Raw genomic sequence first — 22137 nt, forward strand, 5'->3', positions numbered from 1 at the left:
TATATGCTGTACCATAAGCAATGGATCTATAGAATTTATTAAAAATTAGACACAGAAAATAAACATTCATTCAGGCATGAAAGACATCTCATCTATGGAGAAGATTGAACATTACATGGACTTCTGCTGCTTTGTTCACCAAATATCACATAACAATATATAACTAACCATGTTTCCTGACTGCTAAACACATATAGCCTAGAGCCAATAGCATCATAGGCTGCACTATATGTTGTAACAGGACATAGAGATGAAAGCAGTGGACAAATTGGGGAGAATGCAAAAGGAAAGCAACAAAAATGATCAGAGGTCTAGAAAACAAGATGTGTGGAAAAGCTGGAAGAACTGGGAATATTTAGGTTAGAGAAGAAAAGACTGAGGGGATAGTGCTAGTCTTCAAAAACAAAATGGGGTGTTATAAAGAGGATGCTGCACAAGTCTGCTTTATCCATAAGGGGACAGGGCAACTAGTAATGGGCTTAGACTGCGACAAGGGAGACTTAGGTTGGATATCAAGAGACCTTTTTCACTCTGAGGGTAGCTGAGAATTGCAAAAGTATGACTTGGAGACTGTGGAATTTACATTACTGAGTGTTTAAATGCAGACTGGACAAATATTTGTTTAGGACAGTTTAAAGCAGACAGAATCCTGACCTGAGGAGAGGGCTGGAGCAAGTGATATCTTGATGTCTTCCAGGCCTATTTTTCTATGATGTTATTGAAAGAGACTTGACGAACTTCTGGAACCAACTTCCAAGGGAAGTGGTGTTGGCTCCTACCCTGGGGGTCTTTAAGAAGAGAAGAGGCTTGATGGGATCCTACCTAGCTGGGATCATTTGAGCCCAGTTTTTTCTCCTGCCCTGGCAGGGGGTCAGACTTGAAGATCCATAAGGTCCCTTCTGACCCTACTTCTATGATTCTATGACCAGTAGTCCAAAAGTATCTATATACTTGCTTATCAATGTTTACCAAGATGATAAAGCAGGCTAACCTAATGAATCCATTCAATCGTGTATAGAAAATATAAATCCTACTTGGGGGAAAAACCTCTTCTGTCTCTCAAAAAAAGTTTGTTGTAATCAAAGTTCCATAAAAGCAGTGCTCCCACATCACCAATCGAAACGCCAGCAAGGATCCAAGAATAAGAGTTTTGAGAAAGCAACTTTAACCACACAAAAATGAAGACTTTATAAACAAGCAGGTGAAACTTAAGACAGGAAAGACTTACGGTAGAAACTTCTTCCTTTCTGAATTATAAATATAACGTGGAACATCAAAGGCCCCGATAATACTGAAAACGTTTTCTCTGAAATCACAATAATGTAAATCTTTATTTGAGGAAAAGTCTGTTTCAAAGAACAGTTAATTTCAGTGTCCAACAGAAACATTCTCATATAAAAAACAAAACAAAAAAACAGCTAACTCTTACATCCTTCATCCCTTTCAGTTTCCTGCCCGCATCCCAGCCACTGTATCAGCTTATTTACAGAATTGTTGCGAATACATAACATGCTCTTTTCTTTCTTTCTTTATTATATTAGTACCTTCCTTGAAAATATATGAATGTTTAAATAGTGGCTACTAGGTATTTGTACATCTTATCAGAACATTTAAGAGAAACGTTATCCACCACGGAATTTACTGGTTGATCTCCATTCTCTAGTATATCTTGTTACCACATGGCAACTAGATCAACTTCAGAGTAGACAACAATTACACTGACCTTTAATGTCAGCAGTAACTGAAGCTTAAAAGCACAAAACATTCACTGACCAGAGAGAACTGCAGGAGTGTTGGTCCAACACACCTCCCTTATAGAGGCTTTGTCTTTATCATAACAGAATTCACAAGATCCAAACAGTTGGACCCTCTGGCCTATGGAGTTCTATGGGCCTCAGCAGGACTCTTTTCAAAATCGAGGCCTAAACACACGTGAACTACTGTGCATGTGTTATACAACAGATGTGAAGGGGGGAAATAAATAAATAAATCACACACAAGCTATGTTTTTAAGGTGCTCATAAATAGGCAGAAAATAATATATTCATAGTCAAATGGGACCATGCCCACTTACATAGAAAGTATGAGTTACACTACTTTATTGACTGATTCAATATACTACCTGCTTTAGTTAGTTTGCATTGCTAGCCCCAAAACATTACAAATAAACGTTAAAACAATATTTATCTTACAGATGCACACAATGCTCTCAGTAGCCCAAATAATTAATACCACTTATTTATCTGAGCTTGAAAATGGGATATAGCTTTCAAAAGCTAGTAAGCCTAGTAAAAGCAAAATAAGTGGCCACTTGGGAAAAAACTGCTGTAAAGTATTTCAAGATAAAAAAGATATGATAAGAAAAGCAGAAAAATAATACGACTGATTCTAATCAGAAGAAATCAAAGTTCAACGTAAGCACACACAGAAATAAAGGTAATTCCAAAAAAATGTCTATTTACGTATCTTCACAGATAATTATTCACATGCAAAAAAAAGCAATATCTTTTTAATTTCAGAATGCAAGAACTGCATTACAGTTCTCTCTCTCGGAACTGATTTCCAAAGAAAGAACATTACCAAGTTTTAAAAGCAAAACGGAGCAATTACTGCCTGCTTAGCACTACAGAAAGTGTCTGACATTTATTTCCTCAAGAAGAGAACCATTTCCTCCATCTACCATAAACATCAAATAAAAATAAATGCATGTCACCGTACATCGTTTCATCTAATGACTGGCTACATTCCTGGACTGCTGCTTCCACTGTGGATAGTTCAATCATATTGGTTGACACTGAAAAGAAGATTTCAGAAAATTAAAACTAGAGACTATGGAAAATGACAACCACCACATTAAGTAAGCTTCAAATATTTGATAAAAATGGCTCAATATTCTCTCTCGCTCATCATCAGATAAATGTTTTACAAATAACTACGTTTTCAGGAAGTTACTGACATCCTAATTTTTCTATAGAAGATATCTACATGCTATTTACTAAACATCCATACCAGAAAACTATAACTCTACACAAAAGATCATACAGCAGCCATAGTTAATTTACTGAGAAATTAGAACAAGACTATTACAGTCAGTCCCTGTAAACTTCTCCAAGTATCCTACCAAACATCAGACTTGAGTTCTCATAATCTGCAGGCTCACTGTTCCAGAATCTTAGAATCAATCAACCGTAAGACTCCAGCCAGGTGCCTATCCAGTCTCCCCTTGTTAGAGGGGATTACTGTTACCCTTAATTTTTAGAGAGGTTAACACAATCTTGAAGTTAAATTGTACAGAATGTTCACTTCAGAACAGAATTAAAATATAAATACTGCCTCCCCAAGGGAAGAAGTGTACAGTTCGTTGGGTCTCAAAGGAAGCACCCAGGTCAAGATCCACAAAAGAATGAGGTAAGTAATACTCAGAGTCACCACACCTACCTATCAGGCTTCCAGAGAGGAACTCACAACCCCAAGCTAAGGGTCTTAGCACCCTGTACAATACACAGGGGGAATTAGGTGCCTAGGAATGGATGTGCAAGAATGCACCTTAGCAAGTCAATAGGAAATGCTGAAAAAAGTGGTTTGTCTGAAGTCACACCTCCTGCTGATCCCTCTGAAACTCTAAGTTAGGCACCTACGTGAGTTTAGAATTCGGAGCCCCAGACTCTTTGCTGGACTTAGGCTCCTCAGCTATCCACCCCTCTGGGTATGGCCGATTGGCGCTGTCTCAAAAAGAAAAAGGAAAAAAACCCCCGAACAGATGGTATGATGGTACCCATCTTTTACATAATAACATTGTGGGTACACCATATGCCCAAGAAGTGGGAAACCGGGGTCTGATGATCTCCTCAGCCTGAGGGGGTTCAAACCTACATCTTCTGCCTCCCAGGGTAGTTTCCTAACCATCAGGCTACAATGGGGCACTTTCTACCCTTACTCTTGAAACTGGAATACTGTGCAGCAAAGAATGCAAGATTCATAGCACAAGGAAATAAAAGCAAGAGTGAGCATGACTTTGCAGCAATGAGGACTTTCCTCTGGGAACAGTGAATCCTGGATCTTGGGGCCCTGCTCCCAAGGCTATTGATGCATTTTACCCAGTAACTGATGAACATAACGCATAAAAATAGACTCTGAGCATGGCTACTGAACTGGGACCCTCAGAGGGCTTCAGTATAGGAACATCTAATTTGTGGATCCCAATCAGAGTTCGGCACAGCTTTACCAAGATTGTGGGAGTTCTGGGCATGCATAGAAAGATATTTCTTGTTATCTAGGAAGCTTTACTGGCAAAGACGTGGGTGTCTAGAGACTTTCACATGCTGAAGGGGTTAGGTGGGGGATTTATGGAGAGCACTTTTGGATTTAGGTAACTACATTTTGCCTAAATCACGTGGTAGATTTGGGCCCAAAATCTACTGGAGTCATTTCTCAGCCACCATGAATGCTCCAGGCTATTTCAAGGCTTTAAATGTTACAGTTTCAGATGCAAAGACACAGGCACACACACACTAGTACTCAAATATATGGAAGTAACTTAAAAAGGAAATTATAAAAAGCTACAATACAGTCTCAGTTGCCTTGTGATACAAGCTTTGGTCCTTCTAAGACAGTCAGAAGAAAGACCTGCTAAATTTTGTCAGTGGAAAGATTACGTTGGCTACTATCAACATGATAAACCTCGACATTCAGCAAAACAGGATGTCGTCAATAGATCTAAAATGACACCTTAGTGCAGCAGGGGCCAACATTTTTGGCAAGCACTGAGCTTCTCCCCCATGCTCTCCTCCCCACCCCGCCAAGTACCACTGATCTCCTTCCCCTGCCCAATCTGCTGTTCTCCTTTCTGCCCTATCTGCCACTGTGCTCCGTTCCCCAGGGCCTCAATCTGCCATGCTACCCATGTCATTTGTAGCACATGTGCCACAAGCTGGCCACCCCTGCCTCAGTGTGTAAGCTGCTAGGATGCTTATTTCTGTAAAACTAGTATGACTAGGGTAGAATGAAATTAGAAGGCATTGAAATAAATGGTTACTTACAAGGCTGTTTTTCAATAGCTTCAATGATGTTCTCGATGGCATCTTCCAGCTCCAATTCACCGACAGACTGAAGAGATTCGGTGAGATACTTAATGGCATCACTGGTGTACATAGAAAAGTTAGCCAAGAAAGGAAATGAATAGTCAGTAAACAAAATATGTACTTCACAGCACTACATTACTATAGCGTATCAGCTGATGTACATAAAATGTTATACAGCTTGTGGTTATTTGAAAGGAAAAGGGTGGAAACAACAAGCCTAGTCCTGCATCCTTATCAGTCAAAGAGTCTCTGAAATGAAATCCCTAAAAAAAAACCCCCAAAATATGAAGCAAAAGCCCTAGCAACCTGATCTGTGGGAAGATGCTCATACTATAATCTTGTCCTACCTCTTTCCCACCTCTCCAAACCCCGTGTGGACTTTTTAGAGAAGACTACTTCAAGTTTGACCTTTTATAAATAAAGTATCATCTTTGGAAGAGTCTTCCGTTATTTAAATGTATAGGGTGCTAAGGCCATGGTGTAAATAAAATGTTCAGAACATTACCCAAATAATTTTCCTCTTAGTGTCTCTGCAATGCCAGAAGATAAAAGGTCAAAGAAACACACAATTATAGAAAATGAGGGTTGAAGGGGCCTCGGGAGGTCATATCTAGTCCAACCCTCTGCTCACAGCAGGACCAGCCCCAACTACATCATCCCAGCCCAAATTTTGTCAAACTGGGTCTTGAAAACCACCAAGGATGGAGACTGCACCACCTCTCTAGGTGACCTGTTCCAGTGCTTTACAGCAACAAGAGGAGGACCAGGGAAAAAGTGTGGGTCCTTTACTGAATCGGGGAGGCAACCTAGTGACAGATGATGTGGAAAAGGCTGAAGTGCCTTTCACCTCAGTTTTCACAAGCTACTGCACCAAGCAGCAGTCTGGGGAGGAGGTGAACAGCCTGCAGTGGTGGAAGAACAGGGTAGGGACTACTCAGAAAAGTCACTGTTCTCAGTGGGGACAGATGAAAGAGCAAGGAGCAATGGCTCAAGTTGCAGCAAGGGAAGTTTGGCTTGGATATGAGGAAGACCTCTCTTGTTAAGAAAATAGTAAAACACTAGAGCAGGTTACCTAGAGAGGTGGTGGACTCTCCATCCTTGGAGGCTTTTAAGACCCAGCTCAACAAAGCCCTAGCTGGGTTGATCTGCGTGGGGCTCGTCCTGCACTGAGGACGTGGTTGGACTAAATGACACCTGGAGGTCCCTTCCAACCCACATTTTCTACAGTGCCCTAATTTCCAACCTCAGCTTCCCTTGCTGCAGCCAGAGCCCATTGCTCCTTGTCCTGCCACCTGCCCCCACTGAGACCAGCCCAGCTCCGTCCTCTCTGCAGCCCCCGGCAGGGAGGTGCCGGCTGCTATTCGGTCCCCCTCGGTCTTCTCTTCTGCAGCCTCAGTCAGCCCAGGTCCCTCGGCCTCTCCCCCAGCCCCACAACCATTGGTGTTTCCTCCGCCGGATGTCTTTACACCCATTCTACGCAGGGAAGGGGCAAAAAGCATGAAAAAGATGAGAAGAAAAGCAGGAGAAGGCAATCAAGGGAAAGAAAAATACACGGGGAAAATATTCTCCGACTTGGACCAAATCCTAAAAAAAGGGGATCCCTTCCTCACACCCAGTCCCGCTGCTCCCTTGGGAAAGGAGCTGCGAGCCGGCCCCCGGGGACAACACGGGGCGTAAAGCCCCGGGGCCTGGCAGCCCGGCCCCCGGCGGACGGTCGTGGTGGCGCTGGTCCCCGCACCCGTGTCACGCCGGGGCCGAGAGCGGAGCGCGGGTGCGGGCCGGGGGAAGTGGCCGAGCCCCGGCCCCGGCCCCGACCCCGGCGCCGCCTCCCTCCGGGCCCCGCGGGCCGGGCCGTGCGCGCGGGGCCGGGGCCGGGGCCGGGGCCGGGGCCGGGCACTCACGCGCGGAGCAGCAGGCCGTGGAGGCGGAAGGCGGCGCCCACTCTGCTCCGCAGCTTCTCGGCCGCCATCTTGGCCGCGGGCTCCTCCTCCCCGTCCCGCGGGCCCGCGCTCCTCGTGGCCGCAGTCCCGGCCCCGGGCCCCGTGCCGGTTTGGGTGCGAGGCCCGCTCCCTTAAAGGACATGGCTGTCCCCTCTGTTCCCCCAAGCCCGGGGGGCTGCCCGCTCGAGGCCCGCTCCACGCCCGGCGCCACCAAGTCGGCCTTCGTCACCGTGGGCACCACCTGCTTCGACGAGCTGATCGCGGCCGTGTCCGCCGCGCCGTGCCTGCAGGTGCTGCGGGGCCTGGGCTACGGCAGGCTGGTGCTGCAGATCGGCCGGGGCACGTGGGCCCCGCGGCCCGTGCGCGCCCCCGACTTCACCCTCGAAGTGTTCCGCTTCAAGGACTCTCTGGCCGAAGACCTGCGCCAGGCCGACCTGGTCATCAGCCACGCGGGCGCGGGCAGCTGCTTGGAGACGCTGGGAGAGGGCAAGCCGCTGGTGGTGGTGATCAACGAAACCCTGATGGACAATCATCAGCTGGAACTGGCCAGGCAGCTCTGCCGAGACGGGCACCTCGTCTACTGCACTTGCAGCACGCTGGCCGAGACGCTGCAGTTGGTGGATTTGTCGCTCTTGAAGCCCTTTCCTCCTGGGCGGCCGGAAAAGTTTGCCGCCTTCTTGGATGAAGTTCTTGGACTTGAATAAGGCCCTCGGGGAAAATAAAAATGTCTGGCCTCATGTGTCCGTCTGTCTGGGTGTGCTCTTTGTATCTCTGCTGCAGTGGTCTCAGACCAGGGGGCGGCAAGAGAGCGCCAAGAATGCCTGCAAGCTCTGCTCGTACGACGTTGGCGCGCCCCGCGGAGGCAGGCAGCAGGGGAGCCGCGAGGGGCCCAGTCCTTGTTGTGGCAGCGTGGCCCCGGTGTCCCCCCTGCCATCCGCCCCAAGGCATGAATACAAACAAATGCCTTGTGTGCCCCCGTGCTGGGGGTTGCCTACCCCATCCTAGACTGTCTGTGTCGCCATACGAACGCAAGAAGTGCCACAGTGGGTAAGACCACCTAACGTCCTAACCCAATATCTTTTCTCTGAGTGGCAAGCTGTAGATGCTTTAGACCGGGGCGGGCAATTATTTTGGACAGAGGGCCGCTTACTGAGTTTTGGCATGCCATCGAGGGCCGCATGACAGGCAGCCAGGGGCAGATAAATATTAATTTTCTAAATTTTTTAGGGGCCCAAGAGCCAGATAGGATAGCCTGGCAGGCCACATCCAGCCTGTGGGCCGCATTTTGCCTACCCCTGCTTTAGACAGAGATGGTATGAATAGGACTTGCCAAGTATATAATCCATACTTTGTCATAACCTCCCTGGCATCAAGCATCCTTGGTTTAGGGATATCAGAAGCAACATCCCTGATTATTCTATTTAATAGCTATTAATGGACCCTTTTTGAACCTGTTTATACTATACTGTGTTTTGCTATCAGGCTCTTGGATGACTTTCCCTTCCTTTTGCTTTGTGAAAACCAGGGGAGATATCACCTCACCTCCAGTCTCTTCAAGCGACGTGAGCTGGACTCACGTTAACCGTCCCACAGAGAACTAATCGGCCCTTCTAACCCCGCCGTTCCAGTCCCTTGCCCTGCGATCGGACGGCAGTGTGACAAATCCCAGAGCTGCTCTAATTAAACTACCCTCCCCCCACGCCCAGAGCACATGTAAAAGAAGTGACCTTATGTTTTACCAATGGGCAAAGGGTGCGCTGCCTCATGATCCACACATTCAGTGCCAAATGGGGATCTGGACAGAAGACATCACGGAGACGGAGAGGAGTTGGAGGTAGAGGTTTATTTACTCACAGTGAGCAGAGAAACGATTAGCAGTCTACTTCTCTGCATCTCACGTTGGGCCGGCAATGAAGCGGCATTCGGCGGTTGCTAATCGCGAACGGGAGGCGGAAGCGAGGTGATCAGGCTAGCGTCCCTCGTGATAATCGAAGCGGGTGATGAACGACCTTGCCTGGGTGCGGCTGCGCGCTGCCTTATATCACTCGGGTGATGTGCTCAGCGGTGAGCTGGCTGTTCTCACCTCTCAGGGTTCTGTGTCCCGGTCTTATCTGGCGTTACAGACTAGCCGACCTCACCTATGGTGGTGATGATCTGATAACGAAAGTAATGGTATGGCAGCGTTTGTTTTACCCTTTTGCGATGGTTGCGGGAAGGAGGGCGGGGCTCGCCATCTTGGTGCCTCGCGCATCGATGCCACCATTATGGTGTGCATGTGACATGCCCCCTTGCGCAAGGCAGCAAGGGTTGACTGTGTCTATACCATAGCATCATGTTCACTTTCGTTATATGGCACGTGTACGGCCTCATAGCTATTTTGGTCAGCACTGGGTAAGCGTGTATATACAAAAGCAGATAGGCAAATCAGGCACGACTTTAGCCATTGTAAGAAAAAAACAGAATAAACAACAAACGGCAATACCTATCACGCAAATAATCAGGGCGGTTAGCGCTAGTTTCTTCAAGTGTCCGAGGCCAAACATGTCGAGCCAGCCGAACATCCAATTGAGGTTTGACCCTACGTTGCGAGCTTGGCGTGTGAAGTTGAGAGCGACGTCTATTCCTTCTAAAACATCAGTGAGGTTGAAACTGTCGACGTGGAATCGCAGGCAACAGTCTGCAAAGTTCTCATGTGGGTTAAGGGACAGGCGAGGGGCAGAGCTCTTGTAGATGCCTCCTAAGGTTTGACATAATCCCCCCGTTGTCGCCAGGAGCTAGTCAAGGCCTAAGCGATTAAGGTACACAGCATGTTGTAGGTCTTTAATAGCAGTTTTAATATACTGGAAACCTGCCCAGGTGGAGTTTCTGAACGTTTCAAAAGCTTGGTTGAAATACACAAGCTTCATGCATGCTAAGGGGGTTCTGACACTTGGGAAAATGGTTCCCAGCCGCTCAAGATGTGACATCTCCCCCAGTCCGGACGTCCAGATGGGACTGCGTAACATCATGGTGGGTTCTTCTAGATCGACTTGGTCATAACCATAATCTATAACCATCCGGCCCAGCCAGACTAGCAGCGGTTCCCCTGGACGGCGTGCGGTGGAAGTGATTAGCTCATGGATCTCTGCCCGGGACCTGCTTTGCCAGGAGGTCGTTGTTACCGGGTGCCCATCTAACCCGACCGTGACCTTAGTGGTGCTGATAGGGAGGGCTGTGACAGGTTGCGGCAAGTCTGGCAGGGGAGGTAGTTCCGGGTAGAAGCTAGGCAGAGCCCCTTTTGATGGCTCTACGTCCTGGACCTCCCCGTATGGTGGAGGTGGGGCGGACGGCGCGGGAGGTGCAGCCTCAGGTGGCTGCGCCTTCTTTGCTGGAGGCACTTCCTCTTTTTCTGTATCCGCGGCTTGCTGTACTGCTGCACAAAACTGCGACTTGAGATCGGAATATGAGCGCACGGCATTTACAGAGCGTTGGTAGAGGATACCCAGACACGTATGTTTATCCCAGGTCGGACCAGTCCATTTGTGCGTGGCTTTTCCGTGCGTCTCCAGGTCGCTGATCAGATCCCTGGCCATTTCACGCCCCCTTGAGCATTCTTTTACAGGCGGGCAACAGAAATTATCGACCGGTGTGGGAGCTCCTAGATCTTTTAGATGTCGCAGACCTCTGGCCCATGTCTGCGCGGGGGTGGGGTCTCCCGTCCCATACCCCTTAACTTTCTTCAAGGACACAGTGTGCCCCTCATCATTTGGGCGGAACAGGGTCTTGGGGTCTGAGAGTAGGCAGCCGAGAGCAGCTGGTGACCCCTCGAAGGCCCATTCCTTTTGACCCTTCTTTAAAGGCAAGTACCCTTGACAGTCTTTTGGGGCCGGGCTTGCAGAGTGGTAACTCATATGCGCCCAAAGTTCTGTATCATCATCGGTGGTACGGCAGCCCCGACCCCAGGGGCAGACGGTGACCAGCGGATCTGTGAATCCTGTTCGTGACGCCATGTCTCACTGCTGTCCAATTGCAGTGCAAGGGACCGGAACGGCGGGGTTAGAAGGGCCGATTAGCTCTCTATGGGACGGTTAACGTGAGTCCAGCTCACGTCGCCCGAAGAGACTGGAGGTGAGGTGATAGTCACGGAGACGGAGAGGAGTTGGAGGTAGAGGTTTATTTACTCACAGTGAGCATTGAGGAGAGAAACGAGATGCAGAGAAGTAGACTGCTAATCATGTTGGGCCGGCAATGAAGCAGCATTCGGTGGTTGCTAATCGCCAACGGGAGGCGGAAGCTAGGTGATCAGGCTAGCGTCCCTCGTGATAATCGAAGCGGGTGATGAACGACCTTGCCTGGGTGCGGCACCACTGCATGTCATGTATCAGCGTCCCCGCACTTAAAAATGGCGGTGGGGGCACTTGAACTAAAGCTCGTTTGAGACACAGGAGGCTGCTGGAGTGTGGCAACTGCCAAGCTCCAGCAGACTCAATTAATCAAGTCTGCTCTGAGGTGCTGGAACGGCAGCACAGTGGAGCAGCCTTGCTGCTCGTGTAAAGGTGCCCTAAGATACTTTTTTCCAAACACAATTCCCAGGCACAATTGTGCCTCAGTGTCTGTAGTCTGCCTCACAGAAATTATGACTGTATAACACCCGTCATTAAGACGGAACAGGTGTGTTCCAACTCATCCCCAGAGATGGGATTTCAGAGTTGTACAGTCACCTTTTGTTACAGAGCACTTCATTCTCCACACCTAACGCTGTTCCACATATATTCGAAGCAGGGCTGCTTACCTGTCTGCCCAGCCCAGGCAAGGCTAACACCACGCCCAAAGTCTGTTCAGACCCTTCTTTCAGTCCCCTTCCCCGTTATCACCATCCTGGAAATCCAAATAGGGTGCATTTTAGTTGCCTGGGTACACTCAGCAGGGGCTTATTATTCAGGCTTTGTAACAGTTTGTGATCAGAGTGCATGTCTAACTTGTGCTTCATAAGAGTTTTTCTTGTTTGAGCACATCTAGGTCTGCCAGGTTCCATCAAAAGTCTACTAGCAAATGCTGTGAGCTACAAGCTTTCCATCAGTGCTGCTGCTAGTCTTTCTTCTGAGGTGTTTTAGATTGCAAGTCTAGCTATTCCACAGGCTTACTGGACTTTAGGACTGGTGCATCACTTATGATTTAGTTGTATTTTGAAATGCCTGTTCGTGGGGCTCTAACCATTCCTGTGCTGTATATTGTATATTGCCAACACTTCATCACATTTTTTCAATCTAATATTGTTCTTTAACTGTGTAGCTGGGATTAGATTACTCCTGGCTTCACAAACTACTTGGCATAACGTTAGTTACCGGACCAGTAGCATTCTTGCTATTAGGGCAGTTGAATGACTTCCAGCTTTCTTCTGCAGCGAATGGATATGGAGAGCCTTTGTTTCTGCTGAAGTTACAGCAGATATTCTCCTTTTCATTGGGAATCTCCATATCCTCAAACAATGCACATGGTTTTTTACTTCCTGTAACAGCTGCTGCATGAGGACACAAGTAGCTGTTTAACACAACTCTTTAACTGTTGCCCATTATCTTTTTGTTTTCACATTGCTTTCCATAGTATGTGCTAGACCAGGGGTGGGCAATTATTTTGCCCCATGGGCCACATAACTTTCTGCAGAACTGTCACGGGCCAGGACAACCCTGTCCCCCCCACAACTACCCTCCCCCCCCAAAAAACCCCAAAACACCTCCCTGTGTGGGATGGGGCTGCGGGTGGCAGCTTCAGCAGGGGCCGCTCACCTGGGGCTCCCACTGCCACCAGTGCCGTCTCTGGGCTTCCGTACCCAGCAGGGAGGAACCACAGGGTAGCCCCCAGTGTATGCTCTGGGCGGCTACAGTGAGAAGGGCCCAGCAGCAGCACAGAAGGTCCTGCTTTTTCCCTGCCCCCAGCAGCAGCTTCTGCCCAGCTGCTGCTGTCCATCATGACTGAGATCCGTGAATCCAGTGCGGGCGCTGCAAGGATCCTGACCCTGAACATGGAGTGGGCTGGGGTCGAGGCCAGGGTTGTGTGCTCTGCCTGGGGCTCAGACCCTGTCCGCACAAGTCCTGGCGCAGTTTCCATGGGGCTGGGGCTGGCAGCAGCCGTAGCAGAAAAGAGCCACTGCTGCTGGGGCTGCCAGGAAATGGAGTCTAGCCCTGCTGCACGCCCAGGGGCAGTGAGATACACCACAGACTGGATGGTGCCAGAGTCAAACTCCCACTATGGGCCAAATCCGGCTCCTGGGACGTATTTTGCCCACGTGTGCTAGATCACGGTGCTACTGTTCCTAGTCAGTCTGTCTCTGTCCTGCTTACTGGATTCCTTTAACTTTAGCCTGTAGATGTGTTCTGCACTAGTGGCAACAATAATTTATTTAGATTCTCTCTCTCAACACTTCAGCTACCCTCTTTTGTTTGGAGGCATACTTTCTTTTGCATAATTTATGGACCACCATGGCTACATTACTCTTAAAGAACCTAGTTATTTGGACAGACAAGGTTCTTTGGGTGAATCTAATATCTGTTATTAGACCAACTTAAAAAGTTGGAAAACAACTATTAAGCAAGTTTTCGGGTTCAAAAACCCTTCATCAGGCTAAGGAAGTTTCAGCAGTTGGTGGGTGCTCTTCCTGGATGGAATGAAAAGTTAAAAAGCCAGAGGCTGGGCTGGTACTTTTCATTCCATCCAGGAAGAGCACCCACCAACTGCTGAAACTTCCTTAGCCTGATGAAGGGTTTTTGAACCCAAAAGCTTGCTTAATAATTGTTTTCCAGCTTTTTAAGTTGGTCTAATAAAAGATATCAGATTCACCCAAAGAACCCTGTCTGCCTATATCCTTAGACCTGCAAGGCTACAACCTACACCCTAGTTATTTGGAAACATTTCTCTCAGCAATTCTGTCCTTTACACTATAATCATGTTGGCTGAGATGATTGTTTTAATTACGAATCTTGAATGTCCTCAAAATTACTTACGAATGGCAGTCTTCAGCTCTGTGATGTAAGTATCTCTTCTTTCTTATGTCTTATGGTTCCAGGTTAGAAACCAGTACCCTTCTACCATCGTATTATCAACTGTTCCAGTATTTTATCAGTATTCCTTACAACATCCTTTTCTCCTCCAGTGAAATAGTAAAAGGCTTGATCATAATTTTTTCATCATTATTCCCCATAGTCAGCTCTTTTGTAATTGTGACAAGTTTCATTGGCTGGGAATCCGGTATTCCCAGTGGTACATGTCCCCCATGCTGTATTTTTCCTTTTTTGGATTGTTTTATCAGCCTATTAATCATGCCCACTTCCTTGCTGTAGGCTTCACTAGACTGATTCTTGCTGCCATGTTTCACATGCTGCAATGTTTATGTTGGGTCATAAAAGAAAAGGACTTCATACCTGTAAAGTTAAACAGGATCTTGACTGAAGAGAGCCGGTTACATAAGTGACCCAACTGCAGCAACACTCTAACCATATGTGTAGTGCACAGATTAACAAACTTCCTTGTGTCTCCTTCAGATTTTTCCCTCTTGCTATTTTAGATGACCTCCTGAGGTCCCTTCCAAGCCTAATTTTCTATGATTGTTTGTTCTCCTTCCTTCCAAATTTCAGCCACGTTGCTGACTTCCTGCCCTTTGGGCAGGGGGCTGGACTCTATGATCTCCCGAGGTCCCTTCCAGCCCTAATGTCTATGAAATCTACAGATTGACTCTGGGTCTGAGCCACTTAAGGACTTCCCAAGTTCCTCTTGCATTTGACCACAAGCCTGACCAGCCAAACTGGGTGATAGGACACTGAACACAAAGGCCAGGACAAATTGTGGTCAACATGCCGTCAGGCTGGGCAGTTCCAGTCTGGCTCAGACACAGTGAAGTGCCATCACATGGACAAGCCCCTGGCACATTCAGTAGGTGGTTGCAACACCTGGTCAGTTTCAAAGACATTTTGACCAGCTGTCAGGGCGCCCTAGCCACACTGCAGTAGTTATATCCCCTCCAACAAACTCTTTGCCTGCTGAAAGGGGGCTTAAGAAACACAAGTAAGGTCTGGAGATAACACAACGTGGTGCGTCTACACCGAGGTCAGGCAATTACTTCAGGCCGAGGGCTGCCTACTGAGTTTTGGCAAGCTAACGAGGACTGCATGATGAGCAGCCCAGGGCAGATAAATATTAATTTTCTAAATTTTTTAGGGGTCCTGCAGCCCAGATGGTATAGCCTGGCAGGCCACATCCGGCCCACAGGCCACATTTTGCCCACTCCCGGTCTACACGTTCACTGATGTGCTGTAGTTACAGGCAACCCCTGCTTAGCGCTCTTAATTGGTTCCTGAAAACCAAGCCTGAAATGAAACTGAAGTATTTGATGAGCAGAGACAGCAACTGCAATTGTTTTTAATGATGACCGTGAGTGTTCTAGCAAAACTCGCTGAGCGCCAAGTGAAATCAGGTATCCATTTAAAATAAGCATTATCGCAAAATAGCGCCAAGCAAAACAGCATTAAGCGGGGTCGCCTGTACTGCATAGTTGAGTACTTCCTCCACGAAGCACTATCTGAACGCTTACTGCACAGTAGCGCCGCTGGCGCAGTTTTGTGACGGTCGCCAGTGGCCTCATAACACCGCGGGAGCTAAGCTACCGCGTAGCAAGGGTCTGGAGCATGCCTCCCCCTGAGGGACTACGACACTGGCTGCCCTCAGCCTCCTGGGGTCGAAGGCACCGTGGCCAGCCGCGAGTCCCTCTTGGCAAGCGGTAGCCGAGCCTCCCTCCAGCCGTGAGGAATACTGGGGCGACGCGGGGTGCCCCGCCCTCTCCCCGCGGCACCCCGGAACGGGAGAGGCCCGCGGGCCCCGCGCCAGCCCCACGTGCGCGCGCGCGGCGCCGCCGGGCCGGGCTGTCCCACCATTTGGACCCTCCGCGCTTCCCGTCCGCCGCAGTTGCCCGGGCCGCGGAGGCGCTGCTGGGACGCGAGCGCGGAGGCAGGGCCCATCCCCACCCCCAAGATGGCGGCGGAGGCCCCCGAGAGATTCTGCGTAGCCGAGGAGCGGAGCGGCCACTGCGCTGTGGTGGACGGTCACTGTCTCTACGTGTGGGGGGGCTACGTGGTAAGGCCACGAGCTCCCCGCAGGGCACCCTGCGGGGTCTGTGTGAGGCGCGGAGGGGGAGGGGGATCCGCTTCGCGCGCCTCGTCCGCTGATTGGCGGAGGGGCGCTGCGCGCGGGCGTTTCGAATCGCGTTAGCTGCGCGTTCGCGGCCCAGCGGCTGAAACGGCCCTAACGGCCACTCCCGGCTTCCGCACGTATGCGGGGTCGCGTGTCTCCCTTCACGTCCAGTCTCCTAGATCCTCGCCACTGACACACTGTACCTCGCACCTCTGGCGCGCATACCTCCCGGCTCCCCCCGAGGGGTCCTGCCAAGAGGAGCGGGGCCGGACGGGGCCTGCAGAAGCCCGGATAGCCTTGTGCAGACCAGCCTGGGCAAACCTAATGTCTGACTTCTGGGTGGCCGTTCCTCCCGTTTTATGGAGGGCAGCCTGGTTTTCTGCTGCTGTCTTATCCAGACAAAACAGGGCACCTTTGTGTCAGACTGGGGGAAGTTTGTGGGAGGAAAATAGAGGACATAAAGGTGTCTAGGTTTCCTCTCAGTAGGACAGAGTACAGGTAACCACCGCTTAGCGCTCTTAATTGGTTCCTGAAAAACAAAGCATTAAGTGAAACTGAAAGTATTTGATGACCCAAGATGGCGACTGCAAGCGTTATAATAAAACTTGCTGAGCGCTAAGTGAAATCGGATATCAATTTCAAATGAGCATTATAGCAAAATAGCGCTAAGTGAAACACCGTTAAGTGCGGGTTGCCTGTAGCAGAAAAGCGGGCTGTCCTCCATAACACCGGACGAATGTTCACCCTATCAACCCCTCAGCAAAATGACACCATCACCCCATACAGCACAAGATGTCACACCCCGACCTGTCATGGGTAAAGCTGGGGGAGCACAGCAGCCACTGCCCTGCTGTTGTACAAGGTTGTTAATATACACTTGAGATCCTGGGGCGAGGACGTGCAGAAAATCCCTGCAGTCTGCCAATCTGACCATGGGAAAAAACTTCTTGACCCCAAGTATGGTGTCACTCTTACCTTGAATAGAGAGACAAAAGCAGGGGTCGGCAATTCTTTTGGCTGGACGGCCACTTTAGGCGTTTTGGTGAGTTGTTTGGGTGGGAATGGGTGAATTGATACTGTCTGCCCCGGGCCTGTCCACCCTGCACCTGCTGAGTGCTGAACAGGACAGGCAGGTCAGCTGGGACCACCACAGGCAGGGCACACTCCCCTGGGCGGATGGGACAGAGTTGTGGGCGCACGGGGGCGGCACCCGGGAGCTGGACAGGCAGTGACAGCGCGGGTTCAGGCCTCAGGGCAGAGACGTGATCCACTCCCTGTACGTGTCGCTGCCCACGGTCCTGGCCCCTGTCCACCTGTTCCCGCTCCTGGATACGGGGGGTCGTGGTGGTGGTGGGGTGTGTGTAAGCCAAACAGTGCCTCAATCTTTGTAATAAAATAAGTTCTAAATACCTCTTTATTTTGGCATTTGATTTTGTTTCTTTTATCATGGAAAATCAGCTCCCCCTGCCCCCTTTGCTCACTGGGACGTGGGTCCAGCTGCAGCTGTCTTCCACCCCCCCCCGCCGCTTTGTGGCATTGAGCAGCCCTGGGGGTGGGGGAAGGGCACAGGTGATATGGCCTGTGCTGTTGCCGCTCACTCTCAAGTCACAGCCCATCCAGCCCTGCAGGTTCCTCTCACTCCTGACCCACAGTCCCCTGGCCCTGCCAGTGTCCCTCAGTCCCAACCTGCGGCCGCCCACTGCCAGCCCTGCAGTATATGAGGAAGGTGGAGTGTGGGTACAGGTGTTGCGGTGGGGGGGTCCACAAGCCATGCAATGGGGGAGGCGCATGTGCCTCCACAGATTTACCTGGAGGCAGCTGTTCTTCACTTCCTGGCTGCCACATGCATATTTGCACGGGGGCATGCAGCATGTAGCATCCCCTGCACCTCTGTCCTCTCAGCCCCACGCAGCCCCTTGCAGGCTGGAATTCTGCCAGCCTGCAAAGGGAAATCCGTAGTTTTCCATGGTTTCCTCCTTTAAAGGGGGAAAATCTGTGTTCTTCTCTTTTTTAAGGAGGAAATTTGTATTTTTCCATGGCAATCGGAAAACCCGGATCCATGACTGTCAGCAATTCGGAAGACTGCAACCTCCTCTCAGAGGTTTTATCAGGAATTTCAAATCTGGTCTCCCTCATTTTTCTGGGTTCATTCTTCAAGGACCTAATGTTGCTTTTGAGATCTTTGCCCAGAGCTGAAAGGGCAGGGGTATTGAATACCCTGTGTTTTGTAAGCTACAAGTTTGTAATAAGCCGTAATGGTCTATGAAGCATAACTGAAATGTATTTTGCTTACCTTTTTCTTTATAGTCAATTGAAGAAAATGAAGTATATTTACCAAATGATGAACTTTGGGTCTATGAAATTGACACTGCATTATGGTAAGTCACATTTTTTATTATTAATTTACAAACTGCTGCTTTGACTGATTATTATTATTTATGGTTAAAAAGACTATTGTTTCAGCTACATAAACTAGGCCTATTTTGTGTTTTTATAAACTTGTATTCTGTCCCTATCTGTAATATAGAGCACCTGTGTAAAGGTAGGCAGGTTGCTAATTTGTGCTTCTAAGTTTCTGGGTACTTAACTTGGTCAGATTTGCAGAAGTACAAAGCACTCAAAACAGCAACTGAAGTTCCTGGAACTGTTCTTGAATATTCAAACACTGTTATACTAAGCATCCTGCAAAGCCAGGTTCTAGTTGTGTCAGACTTGACACCCAAAATTAGTGAATAATTTTTACTTGAATCTCTCTGTGCCTTATTTTCCCACTGTAAAATGGTGCACTTCATCACCTTACAATTTTAGGAACATTTAAATATTAGAAAACCCCATGAGGAAATCAGTGATTCCATAAATTAAGTTCTGTCTATTCTTTGTACTAAATGAGGCAGAAATTCTGTGGGAAAAATGGCACGTGAAAATGTAATTAAAGACTGGATCATAATGCATAGGCACAAAAAAAAGTCCTTTAAGGTTGCACAGGCAGTCTTAATCCTGTGGTGTTTCTTAAGTGTTGAGTGTTTGACCTTGCAGTCTTAATAACATTCTTTAATATATTTTTAATATGCTTTATACTTAATCATTTTATGTACAAGATTAATTAGAAATAGTTTTTCCACTACACAGCCTGAATCTAATACAGTTGACTGTAGTGATCTTTTTGATATTACATATCACCAAAGGTATTACAGCAACTGTGGGACTATATAATCATGTAGTCCCACTTGGTCACTGTCCTGAAAAAACTCACAATCTAATTAGAACTAAAAGGCAAGGTTTGAGTAAGAGCAAATGAGTATAAACTAAGCACAAATATAGTTAAGTTGGACATTTGAAGGACCATCAAATCACTGAAAATATGGAACAAACTTTAATTAGGAAAAGTCGGAGAAGAAAAGTCTTCGAATTGAACTTTTTAAATTTAGTATTGCATGATACAGTTGCCTTTTATAGCAGGGTATTGGCGTCAATAACCCAGGAAATTTCTTAGTTGTATTGCTTACACTCCTGCATTTCCTAAACAGTTATGTAGGAACCTAATTATACGATTTAATGAATTTGTTGACTTGCAGGACAATGCACCTGATGGAAGGAGAGTTACCTACCTCTATGTCCGGAAGCTGTGGAGCTTGCATTAATGGGAAGCTGTACATATTTGGTGGATTTGATGATAAAGGATACAGTAATCGGGTAATGTTTTTTTTAATACTGAGTGTATTGTAATTGAATGACTAATAACAGAGACTTCTAACAAAGCAGAGAACACTTTACAATTAAACAGAGAAAATCTAAGGCTGAAGTTTTGGTTTTATTTTAGAGTGTACTTTAAATTGTGGATCTCATTCTGTAGTCTCTGAGCCTGTGCACAATTCCCTTTGTCTTCGCTGCTAGTTTTGAAAGGGTTATGGTAATGCCAACATGTTAAGATTTCAGTTTTTAAAGCTTGCTAGTATTTCCCTAGACTAATCTTATTTCTAGTGGAAAAATAAGTTTGCCGCTATAATTAGGCTTATTTCACATTTTCACTTTTTCTTTTCTCTGTAGTGGCTTGTTGGTTATTTCTTTGGATGGTCAGCTAATAATTAGTCAATATTAATAGGATGGCTGGTTTTCCTGATGATTGTGGACAACTGTTAAATGCTAATCAGTAGTGAAATATAGGAAATAAGTTATTTTAGTCTATTAATGGAGTGGAAGCATTAGTGTCAGTGCCAGTTTAGATTAGTAAACAAGTTCATATGCTTTATTTCCAAGAAGCACTGATTTTCAAACCCCTAGTTTATACAGTCCAGACTAGGTCAGGCAGAAGCGTTTCAGGTTGTTAGAAACAAAGGGTGAAATACTGGCCTTGTTGAAGTCAGTTGCAAAACTTTAGTTTATGGGTGTCAAACTGGTTGGCCTCCTGGGTCAGTTCTAGACCACAGAGCTCCTTGCAGACTGGGTGTGGACCCACCTCTGGCAACAAGGCAGGTGACATCTGGGAGCCATGGGGATGAATGCAGCTCTTGCTCACCCCCACCACTTCTGGCACACATCCTCAGTGGTGTTCCTTATTCTGGATTTCAGCAAGGGGTCTCACCCCAGCTTGCCCCACCACCAAATTCTGCACTTCTCTGGGAGCCCCATGGGCCAGATGACAAGGCTCTGCAGGACAGATGTGGCCTGTGGGACCTGTGTTTGACATCCATGTTTCAGCTGACTTCAGATGTGGAAGATTTCATTGCTTCTAGCTGTACTTTGCTTGTGCTTAGTCAGCAGATCAATCTCTTTTCAACCTAGTCACTACATGCTGACTTTTTTTAAGGAATAATTATGATTTTCTTTTGCTCTTTTTCATCACAGCTATTGATGAGTTGTGCTTGATTCTTCAAAATCATTTACTTTATACTGAAAATATTAATTTTTTCTTTTAAGCTATATTATGTTAATTTGCGAACAAAAAATGGAACCTATAGGTGGAAAAAAATTACAAATTTTAAAGGTCAACCTCCTACACCACGTGACAAGCTTTCCTGCTGGGTGTATAAGGACAGGTAACATATCAATAATATTTTTAATACCTATTAATCAAAGGGAAGAAGTGCTGTAACACAAGGTTAGGACTCAGGAGACTGTAGTTCTGATTATGACAGCCTATGTGACTTTGGAAAGATTTCTTCACTTATACCTCCATTTTCTGTAGAACTGGAATAATAGTACCTATAACTTCACTTTGGAGGGGTGTTTAATTAATTAAACGTTTGAAGTGCTTTGAGAGTCTTGGATATTTTTACTTTATTGATTTAAATTATTTATGTATATATTTTTATTTAATATGTACATTTTTCGAAGGCTCAATACTTACATTGTAAGAGCTACTTGGCAAAACTGGTTTTTAAATATAGCTTTAATTATTTAAATATATTGAACTAAAATATGTAAACATTTTACTTCAGATCCTATAATTTTCATGGAAGAGTCTAGATAGGAAAGTAGCATTGGTCATTAGGAAAACGATAAAAAGCATGAAAGGCAGTTTTCTGTGAACACCATTGTAAACAAAAATGATATACAATGTATACAGAACAGAATAAACATTTAATTGATTTCTGTATTCCATGGCTTTCAAGATGTGACACAATAACATGATGTCTCTTAATACTGTACTTCAGTTTCAAAATTCATTCCCTTGCTTTTGCAGGTTTGTGTCAGGCACATTTATGTGTATGGTGACTCTACCTGCATCATAAAATTAGTGTGCTAATTAATTAATTAATATGCTGCCCTTCCCAACAAAGCCTCAGGGTGGTTTACACTAAGAAAAACAGAATAACTTAAAAACAGGAGAGCAAGATGGTCAAAAGAACTTAAAAGGGAACAAGAACATCAATATATATAGTATGAAATGTTTTCCTTTGTTTACAGATTAATGAAGGGGAGGTTAATTGATTCATATTTCTAAATGAAATAAGAAT

At 47.0% G+C, this 22137-nt stretch overlaps 3 protein-coding genes across 5 annotated transcripts in view; 2 read left to right on the plus strand and 1 right to left on the minus strand.

Moving 5' to 3' along the window:
- Positions 1-7105, minus strand: part of POLE2 (DNA polymerase epsilon 2, accessory subunit) — a 30153-nt gene extending 23048 nt beyond the window's left edge. Inside the window, exons 1-4 of one of the 2 annotated variants that reach the window (XM_090034436.1) lie at positions 6983-7105; positions 5040-5140; positions 2719-2794; positions 1229-1306 (exon numbers count right to left, since the gene is read on the minus strand). In XM_090034436.1, the coding sequence (XP_089890562.1) occupies positions 1229-1306; positions 2719-2794; positions 5040-5140; positions 6983-7050 (323 nt within the window). In that variant the 5' untranslated portion in view covers positions 7051-7105. Of the gene's footprint in view, positions 1-1228; positions 1307-2718; positions 2795-5039; positions 5141-6819; positions 6839-6982 lie in introns of those variants that run through there. The other variant, XM_090034437.1, reaches the window with a different exon arrangement.
- Positions 7106-7161: 56 nt separating this feature from the next.
- LOC149872429 (UDP-N-acetylglucosamine transferase subunit ALG13-like) lies at positions 7162-7760 on the plus strand. The gene has a single exon (XM_090034441.1). The coding sequence runs from the start codon at positions 7162-7164 to the stop codon at positions 7723-7725; it is 564 nt and encodes a 187-aa protein (XP_089890567.1). The 3' UTR covers positions 7726-7760.
- A 132-nt stretch (positions 7761-7892) lies between these two features.
- KLHDC1 (kelch domain containing 1) overlaps positions 7893-22137 on the plus strand; it is a 56693-nt gene continuing 42448 nt past the window's right edge. Inside the window, exons 1-4 of one of the 2 annotated variants that reach the window (XM_090034440.1) lie at positions 7893-8068; positions 18488-18558; positions 19756-19873; positions 21098-21216. In XM_090034440.1, the coding sequence (XP_089890566.1) occupies positions 19760-19873; positions 21098-21216 (233 nt within the window). In that variant the 5' untranslated portion in view covers positions 7893-8068; positions 18488-18558; positions 19756-19759. Of the gene's footprint in view, positions 8069-15648; positions 16124-18487; positions 18559-19755; positions 19874-21097; positions 21217-22137 lie in introns of those variants that run through there. The other variant, XM_090034439.1, reaches the window with a different exon arrangement.

Source organism: Crocodylus siamensis, chromosome 2 (genome assembly GCF_052110815.1).
Source record: "Crocodylus siamensis isolate JL-2025a chromosome 2, ASM5211081v1, whole genome shotgun sequence".
Classification (NCBI taxonomy): Eukaryota; Metazoa; Chordata; order Crocodylia; family Crocodylidae; genus Crocodylus; species Crocodylus siamensis.